At 33.4% G+C, this 19,319-nt stretch overlaps 1 protein-coding gene across 1 annotated transcript; it reads left to right on the top strand.

The window, feature by feature from the left end:
- Positions 1-1,864: 1,864 nt before the first annotated feature.
- Positions 1,865-4,827, top strand: LOC9310637 (alkaline/neutral invertase CINV2). Its single transcript, XM_021023181.1, has 6 exons — positions 1,865-2,044; positions 2,457-2,872; positions 3,162-3,593; positions 3,669-3,859; positions 3,941-4,308; positions 4,383-4,827. The coding sequence occupies exons 2-6, from the start codon at positions 2,486-2,488 to the stop codon at positions 4,676-4,678; spliced, it is 1,674 nt and encodes a 557-aa protein (XP_020878840.1). The 5' UTR covers positions 1,865-2,044; positions 2,457-2,485; the 3' UTR covers positions 4,679-4,827.
- Positions 4,828-19,319: the final 14,492 nt, after the last annotated feature.

Below are 19,319 nucleotides of genomic sequence, written 5' to 3'. Positions count from 1 at the left end.
CTCTAAGAGCGAATGTGGCCGCGGGTAGAGACTTATGAGAACTCTAAACAAACCATAGTTACTTGACATTACCCACACCAAACCATAGTTAATTTATAATACTTGGCAATTACTAATAAGAACTTGGAGCCTCGAAGCCCACTAATTGTATCACCCTGTCATGTTTAGTTGTGATGGTTGGAGTGGTTTTTTCCCAATCCTATTTTGAAAATGAATTTCTGATCAAGCTTTTGAGACACTTTTTGGAACATTTCTGAGTGTCCAAAGTCCAAACTATCTGGCTTATTGCTAAAAAAGGATAGCAACATTTGAGTCATTCAGAGCTGGTTTATTACTTACTACGGTTTAATCACATTGAATAAAGTTTTGTGTATAAACTCAATTTTGAGTTGCTTCTCAATTACGTTTTAGGATTTAAAAAAAAAAAAAGGATTTACGGTCTGATTGATTAAGATATTGACTTCGAGAATTGTAATTTTTTTTAATCTAGATGTTCTTAGTGCTGAATTTAATTAGCTAACCTAGTACATAATATTTTTTACTACTAGACTATAAAGTATTAGGTTGTTATAAACTCTCTAGTGAAACAACAAAGAAATGCTAAATAGTATTGAAGTTCTCATCATTCTATTAAAATAAAACATTTTTTAAAAAATGTGATATATCTATATATACATTTTCGAAGTACAAATATGAAATAAATCCTAGAGTTAACACTTATTTACAAGAGAATGTCATTGTCATAAATGTTTATCTATTAATTAATATTACAGAATATTTTCGAAAAAATATTTTAGAAACTGTGGCTTTAAATATGGTAACAAATTGATTTTGTTTCTAAATTTTCCTAAAACATCTCTACCTAATTTAAACATAAATATATGATTCTTCTTTCACTTTTATATGATCTTATGGTAATTTATTTAAAATTTATATAAATACAGATAATTAATAAAATATAGATTTTTTCTTCATATAATGTGATTCAAAATTTTAAAAACGGACATATATTACTCAATCAATGAAGAAAAATATGTGTACAATGTCCCATATTGCTTAAAAAATTAGGCAATGGTTCAGAGTCATACTATAAAAAAGACCAAAATGATTCTGAATACAAAACGGGGTTATATGGTGGGACGGGTTTGGATCGATATTAATACGAGACGGTATACCATGGATGAAACCTAGAATTAAAAATAAAAATATAATTATATAATCTTAAATACTAAAGAAACCAAACAATATTAACAAAACAAATATAACTTAAAATTTAAAAAATTTAATTTGAAAAATATCGACCCGCAATATACCGCGGATACATTTTATTGATACAAAATAATATTAAATTATTATAATAGTCCATGATTATAAATGCTTGCCAATATTAACACTATATCATTTCTACACCTACAAATTTTCTAAGTACACATATTTCAACTATATTAATTATAATATAAAATAATTAAATGAGAATTATTTTTTATAATATCAATTTAAAAATCCAATAAATTATAAATTATTATATAAAATACAATTTAGCCCCGCGGTACACCGCGGGTTAAATCCTAGTACTTATTATATTGTCTACCTAACAGACTTAACAAGCTAACAGTCCACCACTGTCACTGTGTTTGGTTTCTGTCAACATAAAAATAATAAAAATAAAAGTGACTGGAAACCGATAAATCGAGTATCAAGCCAAAAGTCCAATAGCCAAATTCAGCCAATAAGAATCTGTACTCACCAGTACATTAGACCAAAACACAACTTGACTTTTTTCAATCGGTCATTACCGGTAAAGGTAAACTCCGTCTCTCTCCGTCGACACTTTTCCTTACCATACCCGTTATGTTTTGTCTTGTTTCGGTCTCTTAACAAGTCCCGTTTTGTATTCTTCTTCCTTACTTGTTCATCTATCTATAAAACAACAACTTCACTCATCATGACTCTTTTTTCCCGTTTTCTTACTCTTTTGCCCCTTCTTCTCTCACTCTCCGGCGAAATCGCCGGCGAGTTTTTGACACTTCCGTTGTCTTCTCAGGTTTGGTTCTGTCTTAACTATCTCATTTATGTTAAACCATTATGTATGTTATATATCTACATGTAGATCTGGTTCTCATGGATTTTGAATTCTTGATTAATCTGTCTGTTTAATCCATTGATTAACACTAATTTTGGATTATTGTTTGGAACTATTTTCATTAGATAAGTTTTGGTTTTTCATGTTTAATCTGAATAAGTAATTAACTAAAGAAGATAAGAGAAAGAGAAAAAGAATCTGTTAAATGTATTTATCTTAAAATAAAAATTTATTTCCAAAAAAATCAATTATTGTTATAAATTTAACACAATTTATTTCCAACGAAGAATCTGTTTAATGTTTTTATCTCAATAACTGATCTTATGTCTGTTTTTGTTGTTGTTGTTGTTGTTGTTTATGACTGAACCTATAGATCTTGTTCTATCCATTAAAACCAAAGAAATGGAAGGTCATAAAGAACCATTGTGGCTAAGAGTTGAAGGATCACATTGTTCATTATCAGAGATGGATGATTTCGATCTTACTCGGGCTTTGGAGAAGCCGAGGCAGCTAAAGATTGAACGGAAGAGATCATTTGATGAAAGATCAATGAGCGAGTTATCGACTGGCTATGCAAGACAAGACAGCATTTTAGAAATGGCTCATTCTCCTGGAAGTAGGTCAATGGTGGACACTCCTCTCTCTGTTAGGAACTCGTTTGAGCCTCATCCGATGGTTGCTGAGGCTTGGGAAGCTTTGAGAAGGTCAATGGTGTTCTTCCGTGGTCAACCCGTTGGTACCATTGCGGCTTATGACCATGCCTCCGAGGAGGTCTTGAACTACGATCAGGTAACTAAAGATTCTAGACATGACCTGAACATAATCAATAGACGCCATTGTTTCTGCCATAATAGCGAAAAAGAGAGACATAATCGCGAAATAATTCTATAAAATGAGCAAAATTCTCTTAGTTAGAAGCTAATTTTACGTTTTGATTGTCCATTTGTACGTTTTAGTCTTACACTGATGCGTTGTTATTGTATTTTATAAAATAAAGGTCACATTATCTTTATTTTGGTTAGAGCATTTGAATCCAGAGAATAGAATATCTCAAAACGTGTCTTGTATTTTTGTGTAGGTGTTCGTACGGGACTTTGTACCGAGTGCATTGGCATTTCTGATGAATGGAGAACCAGATATAGTGAAAAACTTCTTGCTCAAGACACTTCAGCTACAAGGTTGGGAGAAACGGGTTGACCGATTCAAGCTCGGGGAAGGAGTTATGCCAGCGAGTTTCAAGGTGCTTCATGATCCAGTCCGTAAAACCGACACGATTGTTGCCGATTTTGGAGAAAGCGCTATAGGAAGAGTAGCACCGGTGGATTCAGGATTCTGGTGGATAATACTTCTCCGTGCTTACACGAAATCTACCGGAGATTTGACTCTTTCTGAGACACCAGAGTGTCAGAGGGGGATGAGGCTTATACTCTCACTCTGCTTATCTGAAGGGTTTGACACTTTCCCTACGCTGCTTTGTGCTGACGGTTGTTCTATGGTTGATAGGAGAATGGTAAGAACTACCTTCTAGCAAACTAGCAAAAATCATTTTTCACACTAAAACCAAATATTGATTTGTACTTTGTAGGGTGTTTATGGATATCCGATAGAGATTCAAGCTCTGTTTTTCATGGCGCTGAGATGCGCCTTATCGATGCTTAAACCTGACGAGGAAGGTAGAGAGTTCATAGAAAGGATTGTGAAGAGACTTCACGCCCTGAGTTTCCATATGCGCAGTTACTTTTGGCTCGACTTTCAGCAACTCAATGATATCTACAGGTTAGTAAGCAACCTCAAAATGATCTTGAATATGTATAATATATAATTTTACGTGACTATAATGATAAAATCTCTTTTAAGGTACAAGACGGAGGAATACTCACACACGGCGGTGAACAAATTCAACGTGATGCCGGACTCGATACCAGATTGGGTTTTCGACTTCATGCCTCTCCGTGGAGGATATTTTGTCGGCAATGTAAGCCCGGCCCGTATGGATTTCAGGTGGTTTTCCTTAGGAAATTGTGTCTCCATCCTCTCTTCTCTAGCAACTCCGGATCAGTCAATGGCCATTATGGACCTACTCGAGCACCGTTGGGAGGAGCTAGTTGGCGAGATGCCGCTCAAGATATGTTACCCTTGCATTGAGAGCCACGAGTGGCGGATTGTCACTGGTTGTGATCCTAAGAACACTAGGTGGAGCTACCACAACGGCGGATCTTGGCCAGGTTAGCATTCTTTGTTATAAACTAAAGACATTATGTGAAACGCTTGGTCCTTATCACTATCTTTATGTATGCAGTATTGTTGTGGACGCTGACAGCGGCATGCATCAAGACAGGCAGGCCTCAAATCGCGAGACGTGCGATTGATCTAATTGAGTCACGGCTACACCGAGATTGCTGGCCGGAATACTATGATGGTAAGCAAGGAAGATACGTTGGAAAACAGGCCAGGAAATACCAGACTTGGTCAATCGCGGGTTACTTGGTTGCGAAGATGATGCTTGAAGATCCTTCACATATCGGAATGATCTCTCTTGAAGAAGACAAACAGATGAAACCAGTTATCAAGAGATCTGCTTCTTGGACTTGCTGATTTTTGTTTTCTTGCTTTTCTTGTTTTGTATTATAAATTTCATTTTGTGACATCGCCGTTAATCAAGATTAAGAGTTGCAAAAGACCTTTAATCAGCCAGAGAATAGTTCTGTTGCACTTCTCTTTGATCCAACTATGATTTATTTTAACTTGAGGCTTAATATAATCTCTTTCTAGATCAAAGAATAAATCTTGAAACATATAATCCGACTAGATTACGATCCTACATATCAATTTATGACTATTATTTAGTCTTAGAAAGTTAAGAAATTTTTGCCTTTAAATTGAAACATCTGAGATCAATAATCTTGAAACATCTGAAAATTGTAATCTTTGTTTTTCTAAAAAAATAACTTTTAGGTAAAGCCCAAATGTTTTGCTCAAAAAAAAAAAAAAAGAAAAAAAAAAGGTAAAGCCTAATGTCATCAAACATAATTAAGTAGATAAAACCTTAAGAAATCAAATTAAATTTTATTCGGGAACTGAATAGAGTTTTAATCTATTTGGCGTATCGTCTCAAATGGGAACTCTCTTTGGGTTAAGTGGATTCAAACATATCTCCTAAAACAGAACTCAATCTGGTCCATTGGCAACAGTAGCACATCGGGTTCTTGGTTATGGAAGAAATTGATCAAATACAGAGACATGGCTAAACAGTTTTGCAAAGTGGAAGTCGGTAATGGGGAGACTACATCCTTTTGGTATGATAACTGGTCGTCTCTAGGCAGGTTGGTGGAGACTGTTGGCGCTCGGGGTTATATAGATATGGGGATTAGCAAGTCAAGCTCTTTGGCGGCTGCCTGGACAAACCGGAGACGTAGAAGACACAGAGTTGATCATTTAAACGCTATTGAAGAAGCTTTGCACCTGCAGCGTCAGAAGCGAAATGACAGGGATGACAAAGCTCTTTGGCGAGGGAAGAAGGATATTTTTCGACCCAAATTCTCAACCAAAGATACGTGGAATCATATCCGTACAACATCTAACACAGTCTCTTGGCACAGAGGAGTTTGGTTTGCTCATGCAACACCAAAGTACTCATTTTGTGTATGGTTGGCAGCTCATAATCGACTCTCGACGGGTGCACGTATGGTAAAGTAGAATCAAGGGGCGTCAGGTACCTGCATCTTCTGTCAGAATCATTTGGAAACAAGAGATCACCTTTTTTTCTCTTGTCAGTACGGGTCTCTAGTTTGGACAGCCCTCGCAAAGGAACTCTTGAAATCTAACTTCACCACAGATTGGTCTCTCATTCTAGACTGTCTCTCAAACCAGCACCTTGACCGAGTGGAGGCTTTCCTCATCAAATATGTGTTCCAAGCCGCAGTTTACACGATTTGGAGAGAAAGAAATCAAAGAAGACATGGGGAGGACTCGCAACTGGCGGACAGACTCATCATTTGGATTGATAAGCAAGTAAGGAACCAAATATCGTCAATCCGTAAAGGAGATAAGCGATATGAGGCAGCCTACCAAGCCTGGATCACAGCTCACAGCTAAATTGTTTTTTTTTTCTTTAGAAAGTTTAAGCTCTTATTAGCATATGTATCTCAGAAACCCGACGCACAAGTTGCAAAACCGTTGTATTTTTTCTTTTGAATATAATTTAACATTACATTCAAAAAAAAAAAAGAATAGAGTTTTACTCTATACCTATGGAACTCAGAACTATCAATGCATATTGAATTTAAAGAGCTTATATACATGAGAAGTGGAGACAACACTCTAGTCTTCTAAATTGAAATTTACAAATCTCTTAAGAAAAAGGACTTGCCTTGAGAAAATTTATCACAAAAGATAAGGGAAAGTTACTTAGATGTCATACAAATTAGGTGAAATGACCAGAAACATACATATTTTTTTTTTATTACTATCATATCTCGGATATATTTTGTATACCCAGCGTGTCTCTGTTAAATATTATAGAAAATAACGTAATTACAAAAAATGTCATTGCCACGACAGACAAACCGCGTCGCCACGTCCAAAATTGCTTACGTGTATTAATGAACTCAGCCGTAACAGCTGAGTTACGGTATGTTGCGGCTGATTTAAGGAAAATGGCTGAGTTATGAAAAAACGGCTGACTTACGAGTATAACCAAGCCTAGAGTTACGGCTGACTTAATGAAATTTGTCTGAGTTATGAGAAAACGGCTGACTTTCGAGCATAACCCAGCCTAAGTTACGGCTGAGGTTTTACCCGATGGTTGATTTATCAAAATTTGGGCTGAGTTATTGCTTTGACACGGCTGAATTAACTTTCTCCGATTGGCTAAGTTATCAAAGACGGCTTAGTTATGGAATGTCGTTACGGCTGATTTATGTTCGAGTGTCATAAATCAGCCGTAATGTGCTGGATTAACGGAAAACTCGGTCTAATTACGGCTGACTTAGTAGCAAAAGATTAATTACCAGAATAACATGTAATTACGGCCGACTTATTAAACGATACGGCTGAGTTAAAGATTTTCAGTTGAGTACGACATTAAACGGCTGAATTTGGCAGTCGTTTTTTCGTTTTTTTAATTACTGTAATAATATTAATGATGCGACTGACTTAAAGTTTTGTTTGATGGCTGGTTTAATTAGGCTGATTTACATGTTCGTTTGGTGGCTTACTTGCCACTTCATCAATTAAAAAATGACGTCGGATACGACATTCCATGTCATCATTCTATGTCATCATCATAAAAAAAATACGTCGAAGGATGTTCTTCACTATGTTGTTCTTCATTTGTGCTTTTCACATGACCAGAACTTAAATTTTGAATATTCAATTCGTCATCGTCTTCGTCTTCCTCATTCTTCTTCATTTTCGTTCATCTTTCTCCTAATATGATTGATCCGGTTCCGGTAATTGGGTAAAGAAACACAAATATGTATTTAACACCGACGATAGAGGGTGTAGAGTTGTGCAGATAGATGAGGAAACAACGCACGACAAGCTTGTGAAGTTGGTTCTTGTGATAAGTCAGCCGTGAAACATTATAATTCAGCCGTAATATCTAAATTTACGCAACCTTTCGTCTTCCGTGAAACATTATAACTCAGCCGTGACATATAAATTTGCCGCGAAACAATAAGTTACGTAACCTTTCTCTTTTTACGTAACTCAATTGTGGCTTTAATTTTCTCTCTCTTAATGACGTGGATTAAACTAATTTTTCATTAATCATTTCTTAATTAAAAAAACATAAAAAATCTCAATTAAAAAAAACTAATCAAGGGTGGTAATTATAATTACATAAAGACAGTAAACATATGAGTAATTTTTAGAAAATGTATGATATGCTAGTAATATTTCAACATTTTTATAACATCTAGGTAAATATTTCAAAAGATAATGTTGAATCTTTTAGCAAGATCCTAAAACCATGTCAGCTTTTAAATTGGGTTTCGCATTGGTATTTCTCATGATATAATGTAGCCTCTCATTATGCAAAATCATGATTCAAATATTTGTATGAAAGAACAGCAAAATTCACAATAAATACAATATAGAAAATTAAGTTGTCGAGGCTGCAAAATATTGTTAAAGAGAAGCAACAACCTGCTCAACAATCTCTAGCTCTTGATCGCCATTTATTAGGAGAGTCATCACTAAGGAGTTAGCAATGCTTGAAGGAAGGTAGACAAAACTTATACAAAAGAATTGCAAGGAGGGAATCTTAAATAAGTTCTCATTATTTTTTTTCGGTCTCGTCCAACCAATTATAGAACCTTATTGAAGCATTCTTATTAAAACAAATAGAAATCATTTTTTTTTTAAACAATTCGAAAAAAGGTTAGAGACAAGCCCACTAAGAGACAAGAATAATAAGTAAGCGAGTCTTAAAGACACATTCACTAGGGGACACACATACAACAATAAACAACCTACCCAAGCCCTAGCAAATCACCTGTTTCAAATGAACCAAAGCCCACCTCGAGCAACAAGACATGTGGTCAAAAAGACATGTGATCAAGAAGACATGTGAGCGATGGGTTGAATGATCATGTATTGGTTGACAAAGCTCAGAATACATGTGGTAACAAGAGACAAAGCTACTGAGTACGCCATCCAATTACTTCCACCAATAAGACCTTCTAGCCTAAATATACGAGAGGTAAAGTAATGCACTTGCAGCACAAACCACCAAAGCAGTCTCGTTATATTATAATATAGCTTATAAATTATTAGAGTGTCCTCATAAATCATAATCAAGTAGCTTAAAAAATATGTTTTTTTCATATACTATAAAAATTCAAAAATAATAGTAATATAAATAAACCCCACATATACCAACTATATGAAATCATTGGTCTACTAAAGACATATGGAACTTTGAGCTATGTTATCATTGGTCTAAAATAAGAAACGATATTTTTTTGACATATGGATACTCTATTGGTCTTTGTTTGTTCGATTAAAGAAAAGGTGAATTTAAATGTGAATATATAATGAGTATTTGTTTTGTTTTAGAATATGCAGTGGTATATACCACAAGAAACTAGGGAATCCTGATGATATTAATGCCCTCTGTAGGGATGTGACCGATTTGATGCCGAAACAACGTGGCGAAGATGCTCATGTCATCCCTTGGGACACCTGTATGAAATGGGTCGACAATGTCTGTGACCATGTAAGTTCACACACTCGAATCTCTCCTGGGTTGTTGAGCTTTCAGTTGTACTGATCAATGAGCTTTCAGTTTATACCCTCTGAGAAGATGCATGAGCCTTGTTGGAACAACTTATCACTTAGAGAGAGAGAGAGTAGTAAATAAACGAGTATTAAAGACACATTCACGAGGAGACACACAACAATAAACAACATACTCAAGCCCTAGCTAACAAAGCAGTAAGACATGTAATGAAAAAGATATGTCATCAAGAAGACATGTGAGCAGTGGATTGAATAATCATGAATTCATTTACATAACTCATCAGAATGCATGTGGTAGCAAGAGCGAAAGCTTGGGAGTACGCCATCCAAATAATTTCACCAATAAGACCTTCTAGCCTAAATATACGAGAGTTAAAGTAGTCTCTTTATATTTTAATAAATTTTATAAATTACTAGAGTGTCCTCATAAATCACAATCAAGTTTAGCATTGTCCACCTTATCTTGTTAAAACCATGAAGATTATCACATAAATGTCTTATCCATTTTGTAAATGTAGCTTTTCGTTTCTTGTTTGGTATCCACATATAAATTTACTATGAATATGACTAATATTAAGTGTGTACATACCATGTACAAAAGAATTAATTTAACTTAGTTGGTTGTAAGCCTTGTATGTGTTATATTGCATAAGTTAGTCAACAAGCTAATTAAACTTCTAAAAGAGCGTACAAAACTAGAATTTTGTAAATAAATTTTGAGGCGATTACGCAATGACAGGTTAATCATGTGCCGAGGAGGAAAATTGTCGAATAAAAGGATTTGTCAATTTGGTTAGTGTTTATTTGGAAAAAAACGTTTGAAAAAGTGAGAAAGAAATATGATTTCTTGTTGATTAAACTGTGAGAGATGATATGTGATATTTGATGAGGAGAGACACATCACCAATCCGGGGTTAATTTTTAATAACCAATCATATGGCAATAGGCCGTTATTTGACGCAATTGTGCATGTGTTAAGCAAATTGTGTTGTTGTAAAAAAACAATCAAATTGTTGGCAAAGTAGTTGTATCTTGTTAGGAACTTACATTTATATTCCTAAAGACTAAATACTAAAAAAAAGAATTTAAGTTTGTGAAAAAAATAAAAGATGTAAATATACCTTAGGTCATGGTCATTGAACATTTGTTGAACAAGGACATTATGCACCTGAGAGGCTGAGATATATGCATGATGCATCATATTGGTTTTGTCGTTGTCTTGATCATTGAACATTTGTTGGAGAGTTGATGTGGTATTGTTTGCGAAAGCACCGAATAAAATTACAGTCGTATAGTAGACCCTCTCCATTGGGGCTATTTTTTTTTGTATGAATGTAAAATTGTATCCATAAAAATATTTGTTTTACAATAAATGTAACATTAAAATAAAAAAAAATTGGGGCTATTTATGTAGTACAATGAACCTTTTAATCCTCAAAACTCTTTAAAGCCTATTAGTTTGTTAAAAATGAATAAAATGAAGATTTGACCCGTACGGAAGCAGCGGATTAATGATGTTTTGAATTTTTTGGATTCAAATCCATCCTATCATATAACCATGTCTTGCAATATAACTCTCCCGTGTTATTTTAACTATTTATATATGTTCAAATGTTCTTAATATTATAAAAAATTTATGATTTTAAAATTATAAATTATAAAATTTAAAACTTCTTGAAAACTCGTCACACCACATAACCCCGTCTCGCAATATAACCCGACCCGTGTTATTGTAAGTCTTTATATATGTTCAAATGTTCATAATATTATAAACTTTTTATTGATTTTAAATATATGAATTATATTATTTAAAACTTTTTCAAAGTCTAAAATTTAATATTTCCAGTAAAATTAAGCAGTTAAACTAAAAACTGAATTAAGCGGTATACAAAGTTACAAACTTTTAAATTTGGATGTTTGTTAAGTTAAGCTTCATGTTCATTCGAATTTGAATTTTATTTTGATCTTATTTATAATATGATTCTGAATAATTGCCTAAATATTTTAGCCAATATGAGACGTTGAATACAAACATTTTTCATCAATTGGGTAATATATACCCGTATTAAAAAATTTTAATCACAATTTATGTAGAAAAAATAATTGAGATTTTTTTTTTTTAACTTTATGTATTATATGATGACTCAAAATTGTTAAAAGAAAGTTCAAACAAAGATGATAGGTGAATTGTAATTTTAAATTTTAACCAAATCTTCTATATATATATACTAGGGGAGGTCCCCGCGCCCAGCGCGGGGTTGTATGTTGATTAAGACCAGAATTAATAATCAATATTTAGGGTTATCAAGTTAGGGATATTTATTGATTTAATTTTGTCAAGAGTCTAATTTTTATAACGACATTAATATAGAATTATGGTAAAACCCTATAACTTTTGATATATATTATTAGTAATCAACAATTAATAGTGTTTTTGAATCACAAACAATTATTAGTGTTTATATCTTGATATATATAATAGAATTAAATATAAAAAATCTATATATTTAAACCAACAATATATTAGCAACGCCCCGACGGCCGCCACTGTCCATGGGTTCCCACGTCCAGTCTCGGTCTTTAGGCCCATCTTCTTTGTTTTGTCGTACTCTTGATTTTATGACATATTCATGCTTACTCGTTTCTTTCATATTAGCAACGCCCCGACCGCCACTGTCCGTGGGCTCCCCACGTCCAGTTTCGGTCTTTAGGCCCATCTTCTTTGTTTTGTCGTACTCTTGATTTTATGATATATTCATGCTTACTCGTTTCTTTCATATTTGTAATGCCACGACCGCCACTGTCCGTGGGTTCCCACGTCCAGTTTCGTTCTTTGAGCACATCTTCTTGGTTTTGTAGTACTCTTGGTTTTATGACATATTCATGCTTCCTCGTTTCTTTCATATCTGTAACGCTCCGACCGCCACTGTCCGTGGGTTCCCCACGTCCAGTTTCGGTCTTTAATTTGGGCCCATCTTCCTGGTTTTTGTTGTATTCTTGATTTTATGACATATTCATGCTTTTAGATTGTATGTCGCTGGAGTTTTTCGTAGTTGGAAACAAATAATTGAAAAATATAATCTCTTACCATATCTCTTACCTATCAAGTCATCTTGCTCTCTGAAGTAGTTATGTACGTAAAATTTCAATGGTATAGAAACAGGCATCTCCTTTGTATATATCGTGTCATATTTATCGTCCCTATTGTAGTATCTTTGTCTCTACCTTCGCCATTGGTCGTTGCGTAACCCTTCAGTTGATCTCTTGTTTATAAAACCCATATAAAAAGTTGTAAGAGAAATATCATTTTCTTAACTGTATCGTATATGTATTTGTAGTATATTGATCTGAGATTGCAAAGATGTATGCCTATCAAGAAGCTCTTAGCAAAGTAAACACTGAAGATAGGTACTAAAAATGAGAGGGTTACAGAGAACAAGTATCTATCCCTTAGAAACCACTATGTGCAACTGAGAATAATTCATATATGTACATACATACACATGTATACAACGTATTGAAGCTTTTAAATTTAAATATCGAATGCTACAAAACTGGAAAATTGCTTGTGGAGAAAGCAATATGAACATGGCCACATATATAACAAATAACCGATTATGCTTGTCGTAGATCATTCTCTTTCAAACCAAAAGTTTTACCTAAACAACATATCAAGTGACTCACAAGAGATACATAAGAGCCATATCCTAAAAATATCCGGCAAAGCAAAAACGCTCCAGGTTCGAGAAGGAAGTCATTGGAAAATTTGAGTATATACCAAACTGGAGAGTAATTCGGCTACAAAGAGAGATGTGTTGGCTTTGAAGAAAAAGCTATGTGATGTTCTACCTTTTATTTATGAATTTTATGCTATGAATATATGTTTTTGTTAGGGTTCAACTTCAGTCTCCGGATTAGAGACTTATATTCATCCGACAAACAATTCGATGTCACAATCAACGCTATAAAATTGGTGGGTTCTCTCTATTAACAAACAAAAAAAATTTCTGGGGTATATATATTTTTTTTGTTTTGTTAGATCCATACGACGAAGAACATGACGAAGAACACCAAAAATTCTCATCAATCCGGTACGTTTGATCTTATTTTTATTAGTTTAACAATTACGGTTATGTCCGAATCTGAAATAACCATGGCTCCAGACTCCTTCACACCATGGCCACATATCACCGGAGTGGAGACGATTTCAAATTCGGAGCTTCTCTTCGCATATAAAATCATACATATGGTCTCTTTGTTTCGGGTTCCCTCTACAATAATTAGTACATATTACAAAACTGAGCTACAAAAGAGCACATTGGATTTTGGTAAACATCAAGATTGCTTCCTACCTTCCAAGAAACATGATAGACTAATTCACATCCAAGACCAAACATTAGCCGCCACATAAAGCCTGAATCAAATTAAACGATCTTAGGATGCTCTTCATAATCCGTAAGTTAAAGAGACTTGCATTAATATTGCAAATTAGACTCTAGAGGTCCACAATGGTTAATCGGAGTGTATCAAAGACGGCGAATAAAGCATGAATTAGAATATCAGCAGAGGAAGCACACAAATATTCAATAAACGTAATCAATCACTGAGAATAGCATGGACCCAACTTTTGAAAGATTCATAAAAAAGGAAGATTTTTCCTATGCAACAATATTCAAACAATGAGAAGATCAATGATTGATGACTAACCATACAACCGCATCAAAGCCATAAACAGAAACGAAAGTACTAAAGAGCCACAACAGCAGTGATACGACATTTGTTTCCTCACACTGGAAACAATGACGTGCTTCCATAAATCCAATCTAGTTTTTATGGAAAACAAACCTGCATTCATAATAAACACTACTATTAATTAATATTTTTTATGCAAGAATTAAATGGCAGTATAAAAAATTCAATGGTTAGTGCCGAAAAAAAAAGCAAGGATTAGTTATGATATCAAATCAAAATTAAATATCAAGCAAGGTATTTACATAAAATTAAGGCAGTGGAGGATCTAAGAATTTCTTATATGACAATATCTACAACTAAACAAAGAAAATTTATATATTTTTAAAACAGAATCATTATTTGTTTTTTGGTAAGATTAAAACCGAATCATTATCATATTAGTAAAATTATCATTTCTTTATTATTATCCACGTTAATTTAAAAGTTTAAGGGAATATCTGCTTTTTTCTCATAAAAGGATGGAATAATAACATAACTCTTTTAGATTTATAACTATATTTGACATTATCTTATTAAATCTATTAAGATAAATATATTTCTTTTTGAAAAATATAAATAAAATGATAATATAATTATTATAGATTTACAATTATATTATTATCCATGTCAAAATTTTAAAACATTTTACTTTTTTCTCACATACTCTAATGGGAAATTAGAGTTATCTTGTGATTAAAATACTAAACAAACAAAACTAACCGAAACAAAACAAAAGTCTTCCTTTCAAAATCATTAACGTGACGGATTGCTGACTGATTAAGTTGAAGTTTTAGGCATTTAAAGATCTAGAAAGATGATTAAGGTTAAACATTTTTATTTATTTTAAACAACGTTTGAATGTTGACAAAAAAAGAAGAAGAGAGTGTTGGGACCATCGGGAGAGACAACGTTGAGCAGCTGCGAAAGAAGCCAACGTTGTCTATTATATTCCTCACAGTGTTTGATTTGACTTTTGATGACATTACACTCCTGTCCACTTGTTGTCTCGAAAGTTCATGCAATGGAAAATTATTAAACAAAACAATTTACTTTTATGTATAAATCCTAGGGAAGAACCGATCAAGCTAAGATCAATGGTTGTGGTTTTAGTACCGTATACTTCTCAAATATACCCGTTGAATAACGGAAATCCGCAAGACGGGGAGGAGACGAAGTCAACCTAGCTGGCAAAGGAGCTAACCCAGCTCCTTTGGTCTTATTTATGGTCATATGTATTTAGCAAAATATGGTATACAAACCGAACCAATCAACAACAAAACCTGGTTTTAAATTGTTGTATATTTCTCAAAAGTCAAAACCCATAATAACCAATGGAACAGAAGAAGCTAATGCAGAGCATACTTACGCTTGGAGTAAAGAGTGATGCAAGCTTCCATTGGCACACCCGAAAATGCATCAGAGCATGGAAAGAAACCTAAAAACCAATAAATTAAACAATAATTAAATCTTAGTGCATGGAAAACGAATCCTATACATACCAAAGTCCGAATCTCAGTGCCTTAGAATGACCTCGATACCAAAAACTTTAAGTTACTACTTCCATATATGTAATATTTTAGTTTGGGGAGAGAGATTGGCAACGAAGAGTAATTCCTGAATTTAACAGCCAAGTTTGTTATCCCGAATCTAAAGAGAGGAATACTTAAAATGTATTAACGACAAAAATTAGCCTCCTCTGAAGATTCATCCCTGAAATAAGTCATCTTTCTGACTTTGTGGCAACTGTGTTATCAAAAGTTGAGTGTTTCTTCTAAAAAAGACATATTTGAAAATAATAAGAACATGTACCTCAACAAAATCGGGAGGTACCTCATCTTTTTACAACAAAAAGAAACATACCAAACCATCGATGATTACCTTCTCAAAAGTTGAAACCAAACTTTTTGATTATAAAAATTGATTAGTGGTGAAAATAGTGAAACCATAAATACAAAAAAAAAAAAAATCAAATTTGTACATATAAACTATAAGATCACCTGTTTATTCATTGAATTAGGTCCAAATTTTCCATACACCAGTTCACATCGTCCCCTCCATACATCCACCCTACAATAAAAAGAAAAATTAAAATTAGGTAGAAGCAAAAAAAAGTTTGAAAAAAAAGAACAAAAAAAACAAGGGTTAGTTATGATCTGAAATTGAATACCATGAGCAAGGTATTTATATTGAATAGGAGGTTGTGCATGATTTAGGGTTTCTAAATTTTTCGACGATAAATACAAAAAAAGAAAAGAAAATTTACATATTTTAATAAGCAAATCACTATCATAATAATAAATATTTGTAAAACTGCCATTTATTCATTGTTATCCATGTTTATTTAAAATAATATTTACTTTTTTCCGTAAAAATATGGAATAATAACAACTATTTTAGATTTACTACTATATTGATACTATCTTATAAAATATATTAAAATTTAAGGGAAAATTCATTTCTGTTTCAAAAATAAGGCGGAACAATAATATAATTTTTGATTTACAATAGATAGACATGCATGGTATCCATATGCGTCATGTCACGCTGATCCATATTTTTTTCCAAAACTCGATCTAATTGCTATTATGTGCAAAAATCACCGCCGTTCACGTTCATGTTCACGTTAGCACTCCATACCTTAATTCACACGTAAACCTTTCTGCCTATCTCTGACTTCAGCTCTCTCATCTTCGAGTCTCCCCAAGAAAGTTTTTACACCACACCAACATTTCATTCGTCAAAATTAAATCGAGTTTGCACAAGGTTACAACCGATTAATAGGTGGTCTTCTACCTTCTATTTACGATTTTATGCTATGAATATATGTTTTTGTTAGGGTTCAAGTCAATCTCCGGATTAGAGACTTATAATCATCCGACGAACAATACGATGGCGTGATAACCGTTTCTAAATTGGTGGGTTCTCTTTCATTGATCTACATATTATTTTTTTTGTTCGTTTTTTTTTTCAAATATTTAGATTGAAACGACGACGAACACGACGATCATACCAAAAAATTTCATCTATTCCGGTACGTTTGATCTTTATTTTAATTAGTTTAACAATTAATAGCCGTTTATGATTAATTTCGGATATCTAAATCTTATTAATTTGAGTAAGGTTAGAATAGTAATTTTTTATGTTTATATTAATGCTCCGATTAATAATTTTCGGATATTTGACATTATCATCTTAAATATATCAATATTATAATAAATATTTTCCTTTTCCGATTTTTTTTTTTTGGTATAATTCCTTTTCCGATAAATTATGAAACGGATCTGTTTACACAAAAGGTAAAAAAGAAAAAAAAAAAAAAAAAAAAAACAAACCCATCAACCGTCTCCATTCACACGTTTCTTCATTATGATCACGAATTCACGTTCATGGAAGCTTCATCATACATTAACACTTACAAGTTTCTTCGTCGAGTTTTTATCCAAGGTTTCTTCGTCAACTCTGTATCCAAAGGTAATAAATATTTGTTCTTTTCATTGGTTAGAATTATATGGTGCAAGATAGTATTGACGTCTTAAAGACATAACATGGGCAAGATACTATGAGACGCTTGACTATTCTGCTTCGACAGATCAACAGGTGAAATTCTATCACTAAATTATTAGATCTCTGTTATTGCTATGAATATATGGTTTATGTTAGGATTTCAAGTTTTGCCTTCGTTTAGAAGAATTATATTCACACGACGAAGAACACGATGAATTCGATTAAAGCTTCCTAACTGGTACTTCGTTGTTCCTTTTTTTTTTTTTTGGTTAATTATCATGTTTATTGTTTCCAAAATTATTTTTTCCTAGTTAATTCCGAAATTCAATTTAATTTTTCCAAAATTAATTAGATTTCATTAAGGGTAATTAAGGGTAATTAAGTAATTACGTAAAATCAAGGACTCAACAAGAGCCGAGAGTCCGACACGTCAGCAAATATTGTTATTTAAATTTTAACCAAATCTTCTATATATATATATATATATATATATATATATATATATATATATATATAAGATTTTGAAGTAAACTTTGTATCGGATCGGGTACCAAAAATCTCGGATAAATTTTTATACCACCAGATACAAAATGTATTTCAAAAATACTAGTATAGATAATATTTTTACATTATTTAAGAAAATAATAAATACAAATTTATATATGCATTGTATCACAAAAATATTGTATCATAATATTTTTATAATATGCATTGTATCACTGCTTGTCGAGATGATTAGCGGCTGATCCTTCGGATCTGGGATGGCTAGATGTGGAGAACGGCGGTTGGGGGTTTGTTTGAGCCAGCGACTCTAATCGTTGCCGCCTTTGGTTTTCGTCTGACCGGATTGAACTATGACCGTCACGGAGGAAGCTTGTGTCGGGAACGGCGCCGGAGATGAGGGTTCGTTCTAGGTTTCTGGTTGCTAGGTCGGGACTAGATTAAGCGGGTCGGTCGTCTATGGCTATTATCTTTTCTGGGAGAGGAGTTTCAGGTCGGCTCCATCGTTGACTTCGGGTTTGTGGCGGGAATCGATAACTCCGGCCATGTCGCTTGAGTCACTGCGGAGTAGCAAAGAAGGGCCTCTTGTTATCGCCGGAGCTTGGAGGTGGTGCCGGTGCTGCCGAATTCCACCCGGGGCAGATCTCCGATCTGGTGCTGTTTCGGTTTGCTTCTTCCTTTTTGGGCCGATGGGCCCGTGTAATACCCACCATCGTTAAGCCCATTTTGGATAATTAATATAAGCAGTTAAAAAAAAAAAAAAAAAAATTTGCAGACCGCATGTACATATGTTAGCACATCCTCGCATGCAAGATGTCATTCTTTCTCCCCCTTTTCTTTAGCTACAAGTCTCATAAATTAGCTTTGAAAGATGGTTTGGAACAGTAGATCTTTTAAATGCATAGCATTTCAAAAAAAATAACTTTGTTTTAATATTTATTTACAAGATTTACTATTAGAAAATAGTTACCAACATATTCAATTAACAAAGAATACAATAGTTTTCCGACCAAAAAAAAAATAGAATACAATAGTTTTTCAAACTACAAATTCAGAATCTGAGTCATTTTTTCTTCCATTTTGCTCAATCTTTGTAACCAAAACGTTATATTTTAACATATACTAGATTTTAACTCGCGGTACACCGTGAGATGATTTATTTTTCAAAGTTAGTATATATAAAATTTTGCAAATTGTATCTTATTTTATAGTTTATAAATGTTATTAAGTAACGATATACCACGAGTCTACGGGACAA

Source organism: Arabidopsis lyrata (assembly GCF_000004255.2).
Source record: "Arabidopsis lyrata subsp. lyrata unplaced genomic scaffold ARALYscaffold_6, whole genome shotgun sequence".
In the NCBI taxonomy this organism is placed as follows: Eukaryota; Viridiplantae; Streptophyta; class Magnoliopsida; order Brassicales; family Brassicaceae; genus Arabidopsis; species Arabidopsis lyrata.
Note: the sequence above shows the minus strand (reverse complement) of the source record. Positions and strands in the feature narration are given on the sequence as shown.